This window comes from Salvelinus fontinalis, chromosome 24 (assembly GCF_029448725.1).
Source record: "Salvelinus fontinalis isolate EN_2023a chromosome 24, ASM2944872v1, whole genome shotgun sequence".
NCBI lineage: Eukaryota > Metazoa > Chordata > Actinopteri > Salmoniformes > Salmonidae > Salvelinus > Salvelinus fontinalis.
The window spans coordinates 24,552,346-24,569,616 of NC_074688.1; the positions used below are offsets into that span (position 1 = coordinate 24,552,346).

Sequence of the window (17,271 nt, forward strand, 5' to 3'; positions counted from 1 at the left end):
GCCCAGCCATACAGAGTCTGAGTTTAGATTAAGAGCCTGCATTCAGACAGCAGCTTTTGGTCAACACAAGAGGAGAGGAAGAAACTCCCCTCTTACGGTCTCTCTCTTCTGTCGCTCTCTCTCTCCCTTTCCATCTAGCTATTCCCCCTAAGCTCTCTGACATTCTGGCACCTGTTTTCCTCACAAAACCGTTAGTTAATAATTCAGTGATAAATTAACAGCCCACAATGTGACTGGGGGGTTGCCATGGCAACACAGGCCTCTATCCGAAGCAATTTAGCCCATGGGTGTGTGTGCAAGGAGGTCCATAACGGCAAAATTGTTGGTCGGGCCAATGAATATTGTAAGAGATAAATATGATACAGCAATCACATGCTGCCCTGAAAAGGAGGGGGATTAATGTGCATTACTCTTGTTTATTTCAGGAGTGTTTATCCATCATAACTGAGAAAATATTATACTGTACTGTGGTTCGGGGACCTATTTTTTTTTTTTTTTTTGTAATGAACTCAGTGGAACAGAGAGAGCGAGACCAGAGGCCTGTAATGTTAATCAGTGGTTCTGACTGGGACTGGCTGGGGAGGGTTTGAGGAGACTGGATGAATCTGTTCTGTTCCACATCGCCTGCTCCCTCCTTCCATCCCTTACCCCTGCCTATCTAAGCACTAGAACACAGGGCTTCTATCCAATATGCCTCATTTTACCCAGTTCTACTCTATTCCCCGATAGCCAAAGGCTGAAAGCTCCATGTAGAATGAATAAGCTCCAGACGGTTGAACACTACATCAATGTAAATGAGATGAGGTTGGGATCCAAATGTGGGATGGGATAAATTTCCCATCGTTGAGGACCGAACTCTACAGTCTAGCCGTCACCTTGGAGAATCTTCTTTTATGCTGTCGCTTTGTGAGAAACGTAAAATTCTATAAGTTATAGCATTGTCCTTTACAAAACAGCCCATGGTTGTGCCCCAAATGACACCCTATTCCCTACAGATCCTGGCCAAAAGTATTGCTCTATATAGGGAATAGGGTGCCATTTGGGAAGCGGCTCAGTTCTCCTACCTCCTCCCCTGGTCCTTCCCAGTAAACCTTCATGGCCAGGGCTCAGGCTGCCTGCAGGCAGGCTCTATAGAAATACCCAATAAAAGATGAACGCTTTGGTATGGAGTGGGCTGGACGGACAGACAGAGGATGTCTATCTATCAACCTGTTGAAAGGCCACATGAGAGACTACTAGATCTCTCAGGTCCTGAGACTGCTGTCTAACAGGCTGGCTTTACTTCAAATACCATCAACAAAGGTTTTATTGACGGAGTGACTGATCATCTGACTACTGGTGTCTTTGCCATCATGGATATTAAACGGGTCAGTGTGGATTCCTCAGCAGTGTTGGAAAACAATATTTTTCTTGCCCCCCATGGAGACATGTCTTAGTTGAAACTATAAAACCAAATCAAAATGAGAGACATGACTGGTTTACCCTGCCTGTCTGGCCCGCCATGCTCTGATAAATGTGGAACACATTATTGCTTTTTTTTATAGAACTCTCAAACCTACATACCAATCTAACAGAATGCACATGGCAATAAATTACTTTTGAAAAGAATGGGTAAGTGAGTTAATTCAGGAGCGTGTTGCTAAAGTAAAAAGACATAGCTAATGGGATTAAGGGAATACAGCCTAATTTAGGATTCTGGTTGTTCGTTAGTGGAAGAGACATGAGTCCAGAGAGTGTTCTCCCCAGAATGCAAGACTAGATAAAGTACAGGAATGCCCTCTAGACCATGATAAATAAGTTAAAACATAAACTAGCTAGCTACTATCAGATGTTAAATTGTTCTGTAGGTATAGCCTACAGTACTCTGTGAAGGGCCAAAGCTTTGATTCTAGAAATAGCTACTCCAACTCCCTTCTTCCTTTTTGTAGTGTTTTTTTTTTTAAATGCCCATCCGTGTTATTCTTAAGTATTCTATCGAGAGATAAAGAACTTTATTCCTGTCAGTATTCAGCAGGGTGGAGCACATGCACTCCTTTGTACGCTATTGAAATCCCTTTGTAAGTGCCATGTTTGCTAAAATGGGGCTGCAATGTGAGCGTTTGGCAAGCGCCTCAGGTCTGGATGCCTGGGCCAGTAAAAGTAGATCTGTGTGGAGTCAGGGCAGGAACAATGAGAAGTGAATAGGGATGATGACTGGAGGAATTTCTTCCACTCCAGCTCTCTCAACAGGGCTTCTCCTCTCAGCCCAGCACCACTCTCTCTCAGCCCAGCCTCCCTCCACAAAGCTGCATGGGGCTAGGGAGACCATAGGGGTCGGGGGAAGGGAGAGGAGGAGGGGTCGGGGGAAGAAACGGCAGTAGGGGTTCAGATGGGAGGGAGCGGGTCAAAAGTGAAGCAGATGTGTCTGTGAGAGCTTTGGGAACGCCAGTAGGAGCTCTGTTAACTACCCCCACCCCTTTAAACGCCCAGTCTTCCTACTAAAGTGCAGCAGTACAAAAAGCATGAAAACGATTACCATCCATGACATCAAACATAGATACAGTATTGTATGTGGACAAGATGGATAACTGTGAGAATTCCCTTCTCAGAATGACATACAGACAGTGTGACATTACTTAGTGCAATCACAAGACTCATCAGTGGATTTAACAAGATCAGTTTTTGACAGGCAGTCGGAGCTTGATCATTATGATGACCTTTTCACCTCATGCTGAACATCTCTGATGTGAACTTTATACAGAGCATTGCATTAAGCTACAGGCCTGTCCATCTGGCTCTGCTATGTCCATACAGGCAGATCTACTGCTCCCTCCTCAGCCTCCATAAGTGGAACTGCAGCCATGGGTGATCCTATTAGGGGAGGTGGGAGGGAGGGAGAGTGTGTGTCTAAATGGATTGTTAGTATGGATTTCCGGGTCTCTAGGGGGTTGGCTGGGGGTTATTGGCACATTTGATCTAGTCTAGTGTGTTGGTCTGGGTAATGAAAAGGGTTGCCCACCTAAAAACATGCAGGAGGAACTAATGCTAGACTGGCTATGATTTATGCTGATAAAATGATATGATTGTTTCCGAGAAGTTTTAAATGCTTCCTCTCATCTTCAGCTGTAAATACGTTTTCTACCATGTTCTTATTTCTTTGGGTCTTGCACAGACTTTCCTACAGTAGATGGATTAAAACGTACAGCACAATGGATTTTCAATACTTTGATTAAATCATTCCTTCAAGAGTCAAATGAAATCCAGACAAACCACAGAGATCTGGTTTGGAGACGACCATGTATACATCCCAAATTGCACCCTATCCTCTATATAGTGCACTACTTTTGACCAGAGCCATATGGGCTGTGGTCAAAAGTAGTGCACTATAAAGGGAGTAAGGTGCCATTTGGGACATAACCAATGTGAAGTAGGTTCGAGATGAGCCCTGACTGGGGAATAAGTTTAGTTTGGACACTGATTTATGAGTGTTTGTGGCTCACGGGTCACCAGTTCTGTCACCAGTTCTGTTCTATTTTTTTTTTTTTTACTTTCGTTTATTTAGTAAATATTTTCTTAACTCTTAAAACTGCATTGTTGGTTAAGGGCTTGTAAGTTAGCATTTCATAAAACACCTATTGTATTCGGCGCATGTGACAAATGAAATTTGATTTGTTTATTTTCTCTGCAGCTTATAATACACCCAACTCTGAACAACTCTTCAGACATTGACTCTCTGAATGGAGTAAGGTACTAGAGGGAGTGGCTACATTTGGGAAGCTAATATTGGGACCACTATGGCATCACATTCCTCTGTCTTTAGTCCCTAAAGGCAAACCGAAGAGAAGGAGTAGAAAGAAGTACAGTCTGTCACTGTGTGCAAGGCAGAAACTCTAGAGATTCTGAACAAATGTTGCTATTGTTTTCAACATTTTCTAACATACCACTCCAAAAAATGCTGTCCCTCTTGTGAACATCTGCTTTTGTTTTCAAAACTGCAAAAAACTCCCTCTGTATAGGAAAGAGGTTCTCCTTTTGGTGTTTGATTTAGCCAGCCTGAGGAAGAATCACCATGAGAACAAGCACAGCAAGGCATCTTGCCTCTAAACAGTGACATAAGTATAAATGAATGACTGTTCCATACCTCTTCCAGTATGAATCATCATGTTTCAAGGTGGTGAAATGTATGTAGCTGCCATCAATGAATGAATGTAGGTGATGTAACTGTCGTAATTACCAGGCCCATCATCTGCCCTGAAATCATGATAACAGCCCGATGGTTGTCACACACAGCCTAGCCTCCAGGCGGATCTACAGATCTACAGCTGACGTGATTTAGTGTCCTGCGGTGCCCTGAACTGCAGCTATACCGCCAGGCAGACAAAATTCCGGATCATGCAGTAAATTAGCAGTAGTGAAAGGATCGAGGCTGAATCGGCTCTAAGGTCTCTGCCTCTCAGAAACAATCTCTCTTTCAGCAGTGCTCTCTATGCACCAGGCTCAGACTAGAGCAGGGTGGGGTTGAGAGAGGTTTGGCATTGGTACACACACTAATAGATAGACATATATGTATGCACATTGACATTGTACACTTTCTGTACACATCATAGAAGAATGATGTTTATTTTAGACAAGCTGTATATAAACTCATCAACTCATACTGACCAAAAGGGTTTATTATGGCAAACATCTCCTAGTATGTTTAGTTGATAACCGTACAGTATTCGAAACATGCAAATAGACCTAATGATTTGTAAATACAGACTTCCTGTATAGCCTGTCATCCATTGGCCCTATAGCATTTTTAGCTAAATATGATTTGTCTATTAGAAGGGTTTTGCATATATTTTGTTGTGACTTCAAAGTTATGTCCCTAGGGCTGTGGAGGTCACAACATTTTGTCAGCCGGTGATTGTCAAGCAAATAACTGTCGGCCTCACGGTAACTGACCGTTATTAACATAAACACGTTTAGTATCTCCTGGCTTCCACACAAGCCACTGATGCAATACAACCATTATTTATTTTAGATGGGTCTAAAGAAACATAATATGAAAAAATTGTAATCTATTTCAGACGAACAGAATAGCATACTCTGAGTTGTCCTGATGTGGCTATGCCAAATGGCTGTGAGATACACTAGTTCATTTTACAGACAAGATTTGCTTAGAATTCCGTAGCATTATTTTATAGTATGAAGAATACAATTGAACAAAGCTGAATAAAATGGAAAGGATATTTTCTCCAAACGATTTGAGGGAGTGCGCACTATTCCATGTTGAGCGAAAAATGAGGTGCTCCTATATTAATTTAGAGGTATTAATTTAGTTGTTCTATCAACGTTGGGCTATATGTTTTGATTGTAAGGTTGCATGATACTCCACTCGAGGCCTTGGGTCTTCCACTCCCCAGGACGGGTAGGCACGCTGACCAGAGAGATGCCTGCTCATAGAGGACCTGGTGGGGGTTGAACACTCCTCTTCCAGTTCCACAGTAGAGAGGAGGTCCCTCCCTGCACAGTCCCTGTCGAGGGATCCTATACCCTGTAAAACGCCAATCTTTCTGAGCAGCCTGAGCCTCCCTGAATCAGTCTGCACATCAGAACGCTAACTTGGCTCCCGAAGTGAAGTCATTGTTTTTATTAGAAACAAAAGTTTTTCATCAGCCAGGCCTGGACTGGAGCAGAACTGTAACGGAACCCAACTGGAGGCTTCCTCCACTGAGACAGACTGCAGACAGGCCTCACTCCTACATCTAGCTCTCCCTTTCACTGAAATTACTAGAGACCACAGTGCTAAAATCATTATATGGTACTATGTGCCTATACCAAATTGTCTGGACTGGTGCAGTCCTTGGTGTATTGGCTTGGCTATCTCAAGGTCACTGGTACAATTCTGGCTCAGACTTGCTATCAGACTTTCAAACATCAATATTTCTATGCTTCTCAGACAACTCAGGAAATTGACCTCTGACTCTGTGCTATTCTTCAGGAGCTAGTCATTTCAAGCAATGCCCATCTTCTTCCCTCTGATCTGGAAAGTGAGTTTCCACTGTGTGAGATGTGCTCTCTGTCGTCGGACTACACCGAACATATACACATGTAAATAGTCCCAGTTTCAAACACGCATTTGCGGTCAAAAAGAGTCTGTTTACGATTTTATGCTGTATGTTTTATATTCATATCAAGTCACAATATACAGTCACAACAGTCATTATACACTGAACAATAATATAAACTCAACATGTAAAGTGTTGGTCATGTTTCATGAGCTGAAATAAAAGATCCCAGACATTTTCCATATGCACAAAAAGCGTATTTCTCTAAAATGTTTTACACAAATTAGTTTACATCCCTGGTTGTAAGCATTTCTCCTTTGCCAAATAATCCATCCATCTGACAGATGTGGCATATCAAGAAGCTGATTAAACAACCATATTCAGCAACTTCACACAGCCATTCAAGAGGAGTGGGACAATATTCCACAGGCCACAATCAACAGCCTGATCAATTATATGTGAAGGAGATGTCGCGCTGCATGAGCGAATGGTGGTCATACCATATACTGACCTGGTTTTCTGACCCACACCCCTACTTTTTTGTTAAGGTATCTGTGACCAACAGATGCATATCTCAAATCAAATAGTATTAGTCACATGCGCCGAATACAACCTTACAGTGAAATACTTACTTACGAGCCTCTAACCAACAATGCAGTTTAAAAAAATACGGATAAGAATAAGAAATAAAAGAAACAAGTAATTAAAGAGAAGCAGTAAAATAACAATAGCGAGACTATATACAGGGGGGTACCGGTACAGAGTCAATATGCGGGGGCACCGGTTAGTTGAGGTAATATGTACATGTAGGTAGAGTTATTAAAGTGACTATACATAGAGGAGAACAACCGAGAGTAGCAGCGGTGTAAAAGAGGGGGAAATGCAAATAGTCTGGTTAGTTGTTCAGGAGTCTTATAGCTTGGGTGTAGAAGCTGTTTAGAAGCCTCTTGGACCTAGACATGGCGCTCCGGTACCGTTTGCCGTGTGGTAGCGGAGAGAACAGTTTATGACTAGGGTGGCTGGAGTATTTGAGAATTTTTAGGGCCTTCCTCTGACACCGCCTGGTATAGAGGTCCTGGATGGCAGGAAGCTTGGCCCCAGTGATGTACTGGGCCGTTCACACTATCCTCTGTAGTGCCTTGCGGTCGGAGGCCGAGCAGTTGCCTTACCAGGCAGTGATGCAACCAGTCAGGATGCTCTTGATGGTGCAGCTGTAGAACCCTTTGAGGATCTCAGGACCCATGCCAAATCTTTTCAGTCTCCAGAGGGGAAATAAGTTTTGTCGTGCCCTCTTCACGACTGTCTTGGTGTGCTTTGACCATAATAGTTTGTTGGTGATGTGGACACCAAGGAACTTGAAGCTCTCAACCTACTCCACTGCAGCCCCGTCGACGAGAATGAGGGTGTGCTCGGTCCTCCTTTTCCTGTAGTCCACAATCATCTCCTTTTGTCTTGATCACGTTGAGGAAGAGGTTGTTGTCCTGGCACCACATGGCCAGGTCTCTGACCTCCCTATATGCTGTCTCGTTGGTGATCATGCCTACCAATGTTGTGTCATCGGGCAAACTTCATGATGGTGTTGGAGTCGTGCTTGGCCTTGCAGTCATGAGTGAACAGGGAGTACAGGAACAGACTGAGCACGCACCCCTGAGGGGCCCCTATGTTGAGAATCAGCGTGGGGGATGTGTTGTTACCTACCCTTATCACCTGGGGGCGGCCCGTCAGGAAGTCCAGGATCCAGTTGCAGAGGGAGGTGTTTAGTCTCAGGGTCCTTAGCTTATTGATGAGCTTTGAGGGCACTGGTGTTGAATGCTGAGCTGTAGTCAATGAATAGCGTTCTCACATAGGTGTTCCTTTTGTCCAGGTGGCTAAGGGCAGTGTGGAGTGCAATAGAGATTGCATCATCTGTTGGGGCTGTATGCAAATTGGAGTGGGCCCAGGGTTTCTGGGTGTTGATAATGGTGTTGATGTGAGCTATGACCAGCCTTTCGAAGGACTTCATGGTTACAGACGTGAATGCTACGGGTCGGTAGTTACCTTTGTGTTCTTGGGCACAGGCACTATGGTGGTCTGCTTGAAACATGTTGGTATTACAGACTCGGAGAGGTTCAAAATGTCAGTGAAGACACTTGCCAGTTGGTCAGCGCATGCTCGCAGTACACGTCCTGGTAATCCGTCTGGCCCTGCGTCCTTGTGAATGTTGACCTGTTTAAAGTTCTTACATCGGCTGCGGAGAGCGTGAACCCACAGTCTTCCGGAACAGCTGATGCTCTCATGCATGTTTCAGTGTTATTTGCCTCGAAGCGAGCATAGAAGTAGTTTAGCTCGTCTGGTAGGCTCGTGTCACTGGGCAGCTCTTTGCAGCCCTTTGCAGTCCATAATAGTTTGCAAGCCCTGCCACATCCGACGAGCATCAGAGCCGGTGTAGTACGATTCAATCTTAGTCCTGTAATGATGCTTTTCCTGTTTGATGGTTCGTCGGAGGGCATAGCGAGATTTCTTATAAGCTTCCGGGTTAGAGTCCCACTCCTTGAAAGCAGCAGCTCTAACCTTTAGCTCAGTGCGGATGTTGCCTGTTATCCATGGCTTCTGGTTGAGTTGTGTACATACGGTTAATGTGGGGACGACGTCCTCGATGCACTTATTGATGAAACCAATGAATGATGTGGTGTACTCCTCAATGCCACTGGAGGAATCCCGGAACATATTCCAGTTTGTGCTAGCAAATCAGTCCTGTAGCTTAGCATCTGCTTCATCTGAGCACTTTTTTATTGATCTAGTCACTGGTGCTTCCTGCTTTCATTTTTGCTTATAAGCAGGAATGAGGAGGGGATAGCTTTGTATGTGTCTCTGTGTGTGGAGTATAGGTGGTCCAGAGTTATTTTAACTCTGGTTGCACATTTAACATGCTGATAGAAATTTGGTAAAATGGATTTAAGTTTCCCTGCATTAAAGTCCCCGGCTACTAGGAGCGCCACCTCTGGGTGAGCGTTTTCTTATTTGCTTATGGCGGAATACAGCTCATTCAGTGCTGTCTTAGTGCCAGCCTCTGACTGTGGTGGTTTGTAAACAGCTATGAAAAATACAGATAAACTCTCTAGGTAGGTAGTGTGGTCTACAGTTTATCATGAGATACTCTACCTCAGGTGAGCAATAGCTCGAGACCTCCTTAGATATCGTACACCAGCTATTATATATCTGTATTCCCAGTCAGGTGAAATCCATAGATTAGGGCCTAATTTAATTAATTTCAATTGACTGATTTCCTTATATGAACTGTAACTCAGTAAAATCTTAAATTGTTGCATGATGTGTTTATATTTTTGTCCAGTATAATTAGATGTTAATTCCTGTGTAGGTATGCTTGCTTCAAATACTTTATTGAATAGACAGAATCATTTACAGTTTTTTCCTCACTTGAAGAAAGGCTAAATTAAGTGATTTTGTATTTCTATGGGGTATAGTGCAGAGTCGGTGACAAAAGGTTTTTATCAAGTGTGGATTTTTCTGCTCCTTTTACATCGTTGTTTCCCACCTTCACTAATAAGAGCAACACATCTCCACTTCACTGATCCTCAACACTGGGGCCCCACAAGGGTGCGTGCTCAGCCCCCTCCTGTACTCCCTGTTCACCCATTACTGTGCAGCCATGCACACCTCCAACTCAGTCAGCAAGTTTGCAGACGACACAACAGAAGTGGGCTTTATTATCAACAACGACGAGACAGCCTACAGGGAGGTCACTCGGGGGCACTCGGAGTGTGGTGTCAGGAAAACAACCTCACTCAACGTCAACAAAACAAAGGAGATGATCATGGACTTCGGGAAACAGCAGAGGGAGCACCCCCCCATCCACATCGATGGGACAGCAGTGGAGAAGGTGGAAAGTTTTAAGTTCCTTGGTGTACACATCACAGACAAACTGAAATTGTCCACCCACACAGACAGTGTGGTGAGGAAGCCACAACAGCGCCTCTTCAACCTCAGGAGACTGAAGAAATTTGGCTTGTCACCTAAAACCCTCACAAACTTTTACAGATGCACAATTGAGAGCATCCTGTTGGGCTGTATCACCGCCTGGTACGGCAACTGCACCACCCACAACCTCAAGGCTCGCCAGAGGATGGTGCGGTCTGCACAACGCATCACCGAGGGTAAACTACCTGCCCTCCAGGACACCTACAGAATCCGATGTCACTGGAAGGCCAACAAGTTAATCAAGGACAACAACCACCCAAGCCACTGCCTGTTCACCCCGCTACCATCTAGAAGGCGAGGTCAGTACAGGTGTATCAAAACTGGGACCGAGAGACTGAAAAACAGTTTCTAAGATCATCAGACTGCCTACATTCAGACTCAAAATCATCGGCCACTTTAATAAATGGATCACTAGTCACTTTAATAATGCCACTTTAATAATGTTTACATATCTTGCATTACTCATCTCATATGTATATACTGTATTCTATACCATCTATTGCATCTTGCCTATGCTGCTCGGTCATCACTCATCCATATATTTATATGTACATATTCTTATTCCATCCCTTTACTTTAGATTTGTGTGTGTTAAGTAGTTGTTGTTGAATTGTTAGATTACTTGTTAGATATTACTGCACTGTCGGAACTAGAAGCACAAGCATTTCACTAGACTTGCATTAACATCTGCTAACCATGTGTATGTGATCAATAAAATTTGATTTGATTCATGACACAGCAGGGGCGAAACGCTCCTTGTGAATGCCAGTTACTTTTTAAAGTTAGCTATAGTGTGATTCTAGCCTTCAGCTAATTTACCGCAGGCTGCGTCTCTGCTGCTGTTTTATTCAACCTGGCTCATTTTGTAGTCCCTTTATACTTCAGAGAAACAGCTTGCCTTAGTAAGGTAATAGATACTGGTACTTCCACACTTTTGTAATGATAGTGAAAATGGCTGTTGTCCTATAAACGAATGGATATCAATTGATGTCTGATAAATAATTATTTATCAACAGATGTTATAAACTAGTTGGAAAACAACTATAGTAAGATGTACGACATTCAATTACTTTTTTATTTGTTTGATTTTCTCTTCCTGTTGCTCGGACGATTAACCAGAGCATAGGGGTCTTATACTAACTGCATATTTCCTATTTCTCTCCTCTGTCCTCTCTGTCTGTCTAGATGAAGCTGTGGAACAAGTACAAGGTGACCAGTATTCCCTCGCTGGTGTTTGTGGATGCAGCCACAGGGAAGGTGGTGTGTCGGAACGGACTACTGGTGGTGAGAGATGACCCCAAAGGTAAATCTCCTCAGTCAGACTGAGCCTCAGCACCTGAGAAACTGTACGGGCACCGGAACACAGACACGCGCAAACAAGCACACAGTTTATTACATGAAAAATGCCTCGTTAGAATTTCATATTACGAAGTTTCTGTGCCACATCCTTCACCAGTTGGAGAGCTGGCCATATTTCTCAATTTGTGTCTTGTTCTGGTATTGCATGAATATTATAAAGTGCCCTGTCTTATTCCCACATCTGCAGACCTATAATTTCCAAGCTTTTAAGTGGGAGACTGCCTGTTCGCAAGAGCAGACTTGCATTCCTTTCTGGTACATGAGAGGATGTCCTCTCATGGCCAAAAAATCACAATATTTTGACATCCTGCACTTTAGAGCCCTTATTGCACAACATGAGAAAGGCCCATTAGTCAGAGAGGGGGTGTTCCAAAAAAGGTCCAAATCCAAATTCCATCTAGACACCGTTGCCCAAGATGACACACAAAACAATACATACCTCGGCCTAAACATCAGCGCCACAGGTAACTTCCACCAAGCTGTGAACGAGCTGAGAGACAAGGCAAGAAGGGACTTCTATACCATCAAAAGGAACATCAAATTTGACTTACCAATTAGGATCTGGCAAAAAATACTCAAATCAGTTATAGAACCCATTGCCATTTATGGTTGTGAGGTCTGGGATCTGCCTGCCAACCCAGAATTCACAAAATGGGGCAAACACCAAATTGAGACTGCATGCAGAATTTTGCAAAAATATCCTCAATGTACAACGTAAAACACCAAATAATGCATGCAGAGCAGAATTAGTCCAATAACCCCTCATGATCAAAATCCAGAAAAGAGACGTTAAATTCTACAACCACCTAAAAGGAAGCGATTCCCAAACCTTCCATAACAAAGCCATCACCTACAGAAAGATAAACCTGGAGAAGAGTCCCCTAAGCAAGCTGGTCCTCGGGCTCTGTTCAAACACAAACACACCCCACAGAGCCCCAGGACAGCAACACAATTAGACCCAACCAAATCATGAGAAAACAAAAAGTTAATTATTTCCAATGTGTCAAGTAATTTAAAAATAAAAACTGAGCCATCTAGAATGCTTTTGTCCCTAAACAGAGTATACAGTGGCAGAATACGTGACCACTGTGACTGACCCAAACTTAAGGAAAGCTTTGACTATGTACAGACTCGGTGAGCATAGCCTTGCTAATGAGAAAGCCTGTCCTCAAGGTCTGCATTCGGCAGCCTATGTGCACACAGCCCACAAAATTAGGTGGAAACTGAGCTGCAATTCCTAACCTCCTGCCAAATGAATGACTATATTAGAGAGACATATTTCCCTCAGATTAACAGATCCACAAAGAATTCGAAAGCAAACCCAATTTTGATAAACTCCCATATCTACTGGGTGAAATACCACAGTGTGCATCACAGCAGCAAGATTTGTGACCTGAAAAGAAAAGGGCAACCAGTGAAGAACAAACACCATTGTAAATACAACCCATATTTATGTTTTATTTATTTTCCCTTTTGTACTTTATCTATTTGCACATCATTACAACACAGTATATAGATGTAATTTGACATTTGAAATGTCTTTATTCTTTTGGAACTTCTGTGAGTGTAATGTTTACTGTACATTTTTGTTTATTTCACTTTTGTTTATTATCTACTTCACTTGCTTTGGCAAATTTAACATATGCTTCCCATGCCAATAAAGCCCTTGAATTGAATTGAATTGCGAGAGAGTGGAGAGAGTAGGCATGGTGGCAGTAGAACACGTGGTGCAGGGGAATGGATTTCACGAGCTGAACTGTATGACAGATCCTCTGTCTGCTTAATGAATCCCAGTCTCCATCCCAGCCCACAGTAGACTGCATACTGTATCATTCCCATGATTCATTAACACCAACTAGATGTGGTAAAGAAGAGATTCATCCATCCCCTCCTCTTTCAGAGTTGTTAGAGGGTAGCGGTAGCAGAAAAGGGGTGTGTTTGTGTTGTAGTGAGGAACGGAGACGGGGGTTACAGGCGGGGTAGTAAGAGTTTGAGGTGGGCTGGGGGTGAAAGGGGGAAGGTGGTTGAGAATTCAGGACCCTCTCTCTTTCAGCATTGTGAAAGGGCCTAGCTGTCTTCAGTGGTGGAGTGGAGGAGAAGTTGCCTGCAGCACCAGGAAGGAGTGCACTTTTACAGTGTGAATGGGGACAACAATAAAAGGCTACAGCGGCAGAGGCAGTGGGGATGTGTCAGCCCTGCCTAATGAAGGCCTATAGAGGAAGGCCCACATAAAGGAACCTTTACAGCCCTGCCTACAGCGCTTTATTTATGATTACACCTTATTATTTGGTCATCCCAAATGCATCTCTAGTGCTTGACACTAACAATGAAGACACCTTGAAAAAGAAACGAGAGGGAGTAAGGCTGGCAGCGCTCCCTGTATGGGAAATTGAAAAGCATGGCTTTCAATAATCATTCAAATCTAATTTTGCATCTGTTGTGCGGTCCCATTTCCAAACGCAGATGACATGGATTACAAAAGAGCTTGTGAGTAGGAGACACACTGGGTTTAGACGTTTGTATGACAAATGCTGGGCACATGTGCATGTATTTAATATCTAATAGCTGTGCCAGGGAGATGGAGAGAGTGCTCTGGTTTTGAATGGGGAGTTTCTCACACACAGAAAAAGCTCTCTTCTCTGTTCACTAATCAGACCCTTGTCTCTCTATCCTTTTCCCCCAACACCAAACCCTCCCCCCCACCCTACTTCTCCCTCATTCCATCACCCCCTCTTCACCTCTGTCCTTTTCTCCCTCCTTCCCCTTACCTACCCCTCTCTCAGGCCTGGAGTTCCCCTGGGGGCCCAAGCCCTTTGCGGAGGTGGTGGCCGGCCCTCTGCTCAGGAACAACAGGCAGACGACAGACATCAGCTCCCTGGAGGGCCACTATGTGGGAGTGTACTTCTCAGCACACTGGGTAAGTGGTGGGGGGGCCGGGAAGGACACACACACGCAGGGAGGGAGGGAGGGAAAGGACCCTCATTTTCTTCTCAGGCACCCAGCTGTCCTCTGATATGAGCAGTAGCCTTATGAAAACAAAGGCATCAGTGAAAGCCAGGGCGGGGCGGCAGGGCACAGCGGGAGGAAACACAGCAGCTGGTAGCCAGGAATGGACAGAGTAGTTAGGGGACTTCCATTGTCTGGAACTACAGTAGCTAGTTATTCCACTCCTTGCCGTCATCACCAACTAGTGCCCTTTTTAAAGTGGGCACTGGGCGTCAGATCCATTGTCTCTGTCAGTGCTGGGCTTGCCCATCCATGTGAAGGTCGTAACTTGGTGATGCATGAAAGGCTTGTGTCACTGATGAGCTCAGCTGATGACACACACACACACAGGCCGCAGACGCCCCTCCAGCTGCCAGTGTTGCCTTCAGCTCCAGAGAACAGTCAACACCAAGCCATAACGCACTGACTGGTCCACTTTCCAAACCAATACAAATTTGTACATTTTATTTGTCACATGCTTCACAAACAACAAGTGTAGACTAACCATTAATTTTTTACTTACAGGTCCTTTTCCAACGATGCAGAGTTAAAGATAAAATAGAAATAGTGACATGAGGAATAAATACACAGTGAATAACAATAACGAGTAAAAATAGCATGGCTATAGACAGGGAGTACCAGTTCCAAGTCAATGTGCAGGGGTATGAGGTAATTGAGGTAATTATGTACATATATAACTACAAAAGCTATGACAATGGAGCCGAAGGGGATGGCTGCCGTTTTACGGGCTCCTACTTTGCTATTTTGTGTGTTTTTATGCATTGTTTGTAACTTATTTAGTACATAATGTTGCTGCTACCGTCTCTTATGACCAAAAAGAGCTTCTGGATATCAGAACAGCGATTACTCACCTCGAACTGGACAAAGATTTTTTTTTTTATGAGTCCGACGCGAAGGATATACTGTTTCTCCGAGACCAGGCCCAAATTCCTATCATTCGCGTGAAGGAAAGACAGAGGTACAGGGGGCGGAGATCAGGGTGCTTTGTGAGAATTCGTCAGCGAGTGCGTAACCCGCCTCTACCATCTGTTCTATTGGCAAACGTGCAATCTCTGGAGAATAAACTGGATGAGCTCCGTTCGAGACTATTCTACCAACGGGACATTAACTGAAATATGTTATGTTTCACAGAGTCGTGGCTGAACAACGACACGGATAATATACATTTGGCTGGATTTTCCAATCATCGGCAGGACAGAACTGCTACGTCCGGTAAGACGAGTGGTAGTGGTGTGTGTCTGTCTGTCAATAACAGCTGGTGATCGATGTCTAATATTAAGGAAGTTTCGGTATTGCCCGCCTGAGGTAGTGTGGTCCACAGCTTATCATGAGGTACTCTATCTACCAAGAGTTTTCATCTATGTTTTTCGTAGCCGTCTATTTACCACCATAAACCGATGTTGGCACTAAGGCCGTACTTAACAAGCTGTGTAAGGCCATAAGCAAACAAGAAAATGCTCATTCAGAAGCAGCGCTCCTAGTGGCCGGGTACTTTAATGCGGGCAAACTTAAATCTGTTTTACCTCATTTCTCCCAGCATGTCACCTGTGCAACCAGATGGGAAAAAAACTCTAGACCACCTTTACTCCACACACAGAGATGCATACAAAGCTCTCCCTCGCCCTCTATTTGGCAAATCTGACCATAAATCTATCCTCCTGATTCCTGCTAACAAGCAAAAACTAAAGCAGGATGTACCAGTGACTCGCTCAATACGGAAGTGGTCAGATGATGCAGATGCTACGCTACAGGACTGTTTTGCTAGCACAGACTGCAATATGTTCCGGGATTCATCCAATGGCATTGAGGAGTATACCACCTGAGTCACCGGCTTCATCAGTGCATCAACGACATTGTCCCCACAGTGACCGTATGTACATATCCCAACCAGAAGTCATGGATTACAGGCAATAACCGCACCGAGCTAAAGGCTAGAGCTGCCGCTGCCGTTTTCAAGTAGTGGGACACTAATCCGGACGCTTATAAGAAATGCCGCTATGCCCTCAAAAGAACCATCAAACAGGCAAAGCATCAATACAGGACTAAGATTGAATCCTACTACACTGGCTCTGATGCTCATTAGATGTGGCAGGGCTTGCAAACTATTACGGACTGCAAAGGGAAACCCAGCCGCGAGCTGCCCAGTGACGCGAGCCTACCAGATAAGCTAAATGCCTTTTATGCTCGCTTCGAGGCAAGCAACACTGAAGCACCAGCTGTTGTGGATGGCTGTGTGATCACACTCTCCATAGCTGATGTGAGCAAGACCTTTTAAACAGGTCAACATTAACAAGGCCGCGGGGCCAGACGGATTACAAGGATGTGTACTCGAGCATGGTGAGCATGGTGGACCAACTGAGCATGGTGGACCAACTGGCAAGTGTCTTCACTGACATTTTCAACCTCTCCCTGACCGACTCTGTAATACCTACATGTTTCAAGCAGACCACCCTAGTCCTTGTGCCCAAGAAATCGAAGGTAACTTGCCTAAATGACTACTGCCCCCTAGCACTCATGTCGATATTCATGATGGCTGGTCATGGCTCACATCAATACCATCATCCTGGAAACCCTGGACCCACTTCAATTCGCAAACCGCCCCAAAAGATCCACAGATGACGCAATCTCAATTGCACTCCACACTGCCCTTTCCCACCTGGACAAAAGGAACACCTATGTGAGAATGCTGTTTATTGACTACAGCTTAGCGTTCAACACCATAGTGCCTACAAAGCTCATCACTAAGCTAAGGACCCTGGGACTAAACACCTCCCTCTGCAACTGGATCCTGGACTTCTTGACCAGCTGCCCCCAGGTGGTAAGGGGAGGCAACAACACATCTGCCACGCTGATCCTCAACACGGGGGCCCCTCAGGGGTGCGTGCTTAGTCCCCTC

At 44.4% G+C, this 17,271-nt stretch overlaps 1 protein-coding gene across 2 annotated transcripts in view; it reads left to right on the forward strand.

Moving 5' to 3' along the window:
* Positions 1-17,271, forward strand: part of LOC129822201 (nucleoredoxin) — a 73,629-nt gene that overhangs the window by 43,728 nt on the left and 12,630 nt on the right. For both annotated transcript variants that reach the window (XM_055880271.1, XM_055880272.1), the window contains exons 2-3: positions 11,196-11,313; positions 14,153-14,286. In XM_055880271.1, the coding sequence (XP_055736246.1) occupies positions 11,196-11,313; positions 14,153-14,286 (252 nt within the window). The remainder of the gene's footprint in view (positions 1-11,195; positions 11,314-14,152; positions 14,287-17,271) is intronic.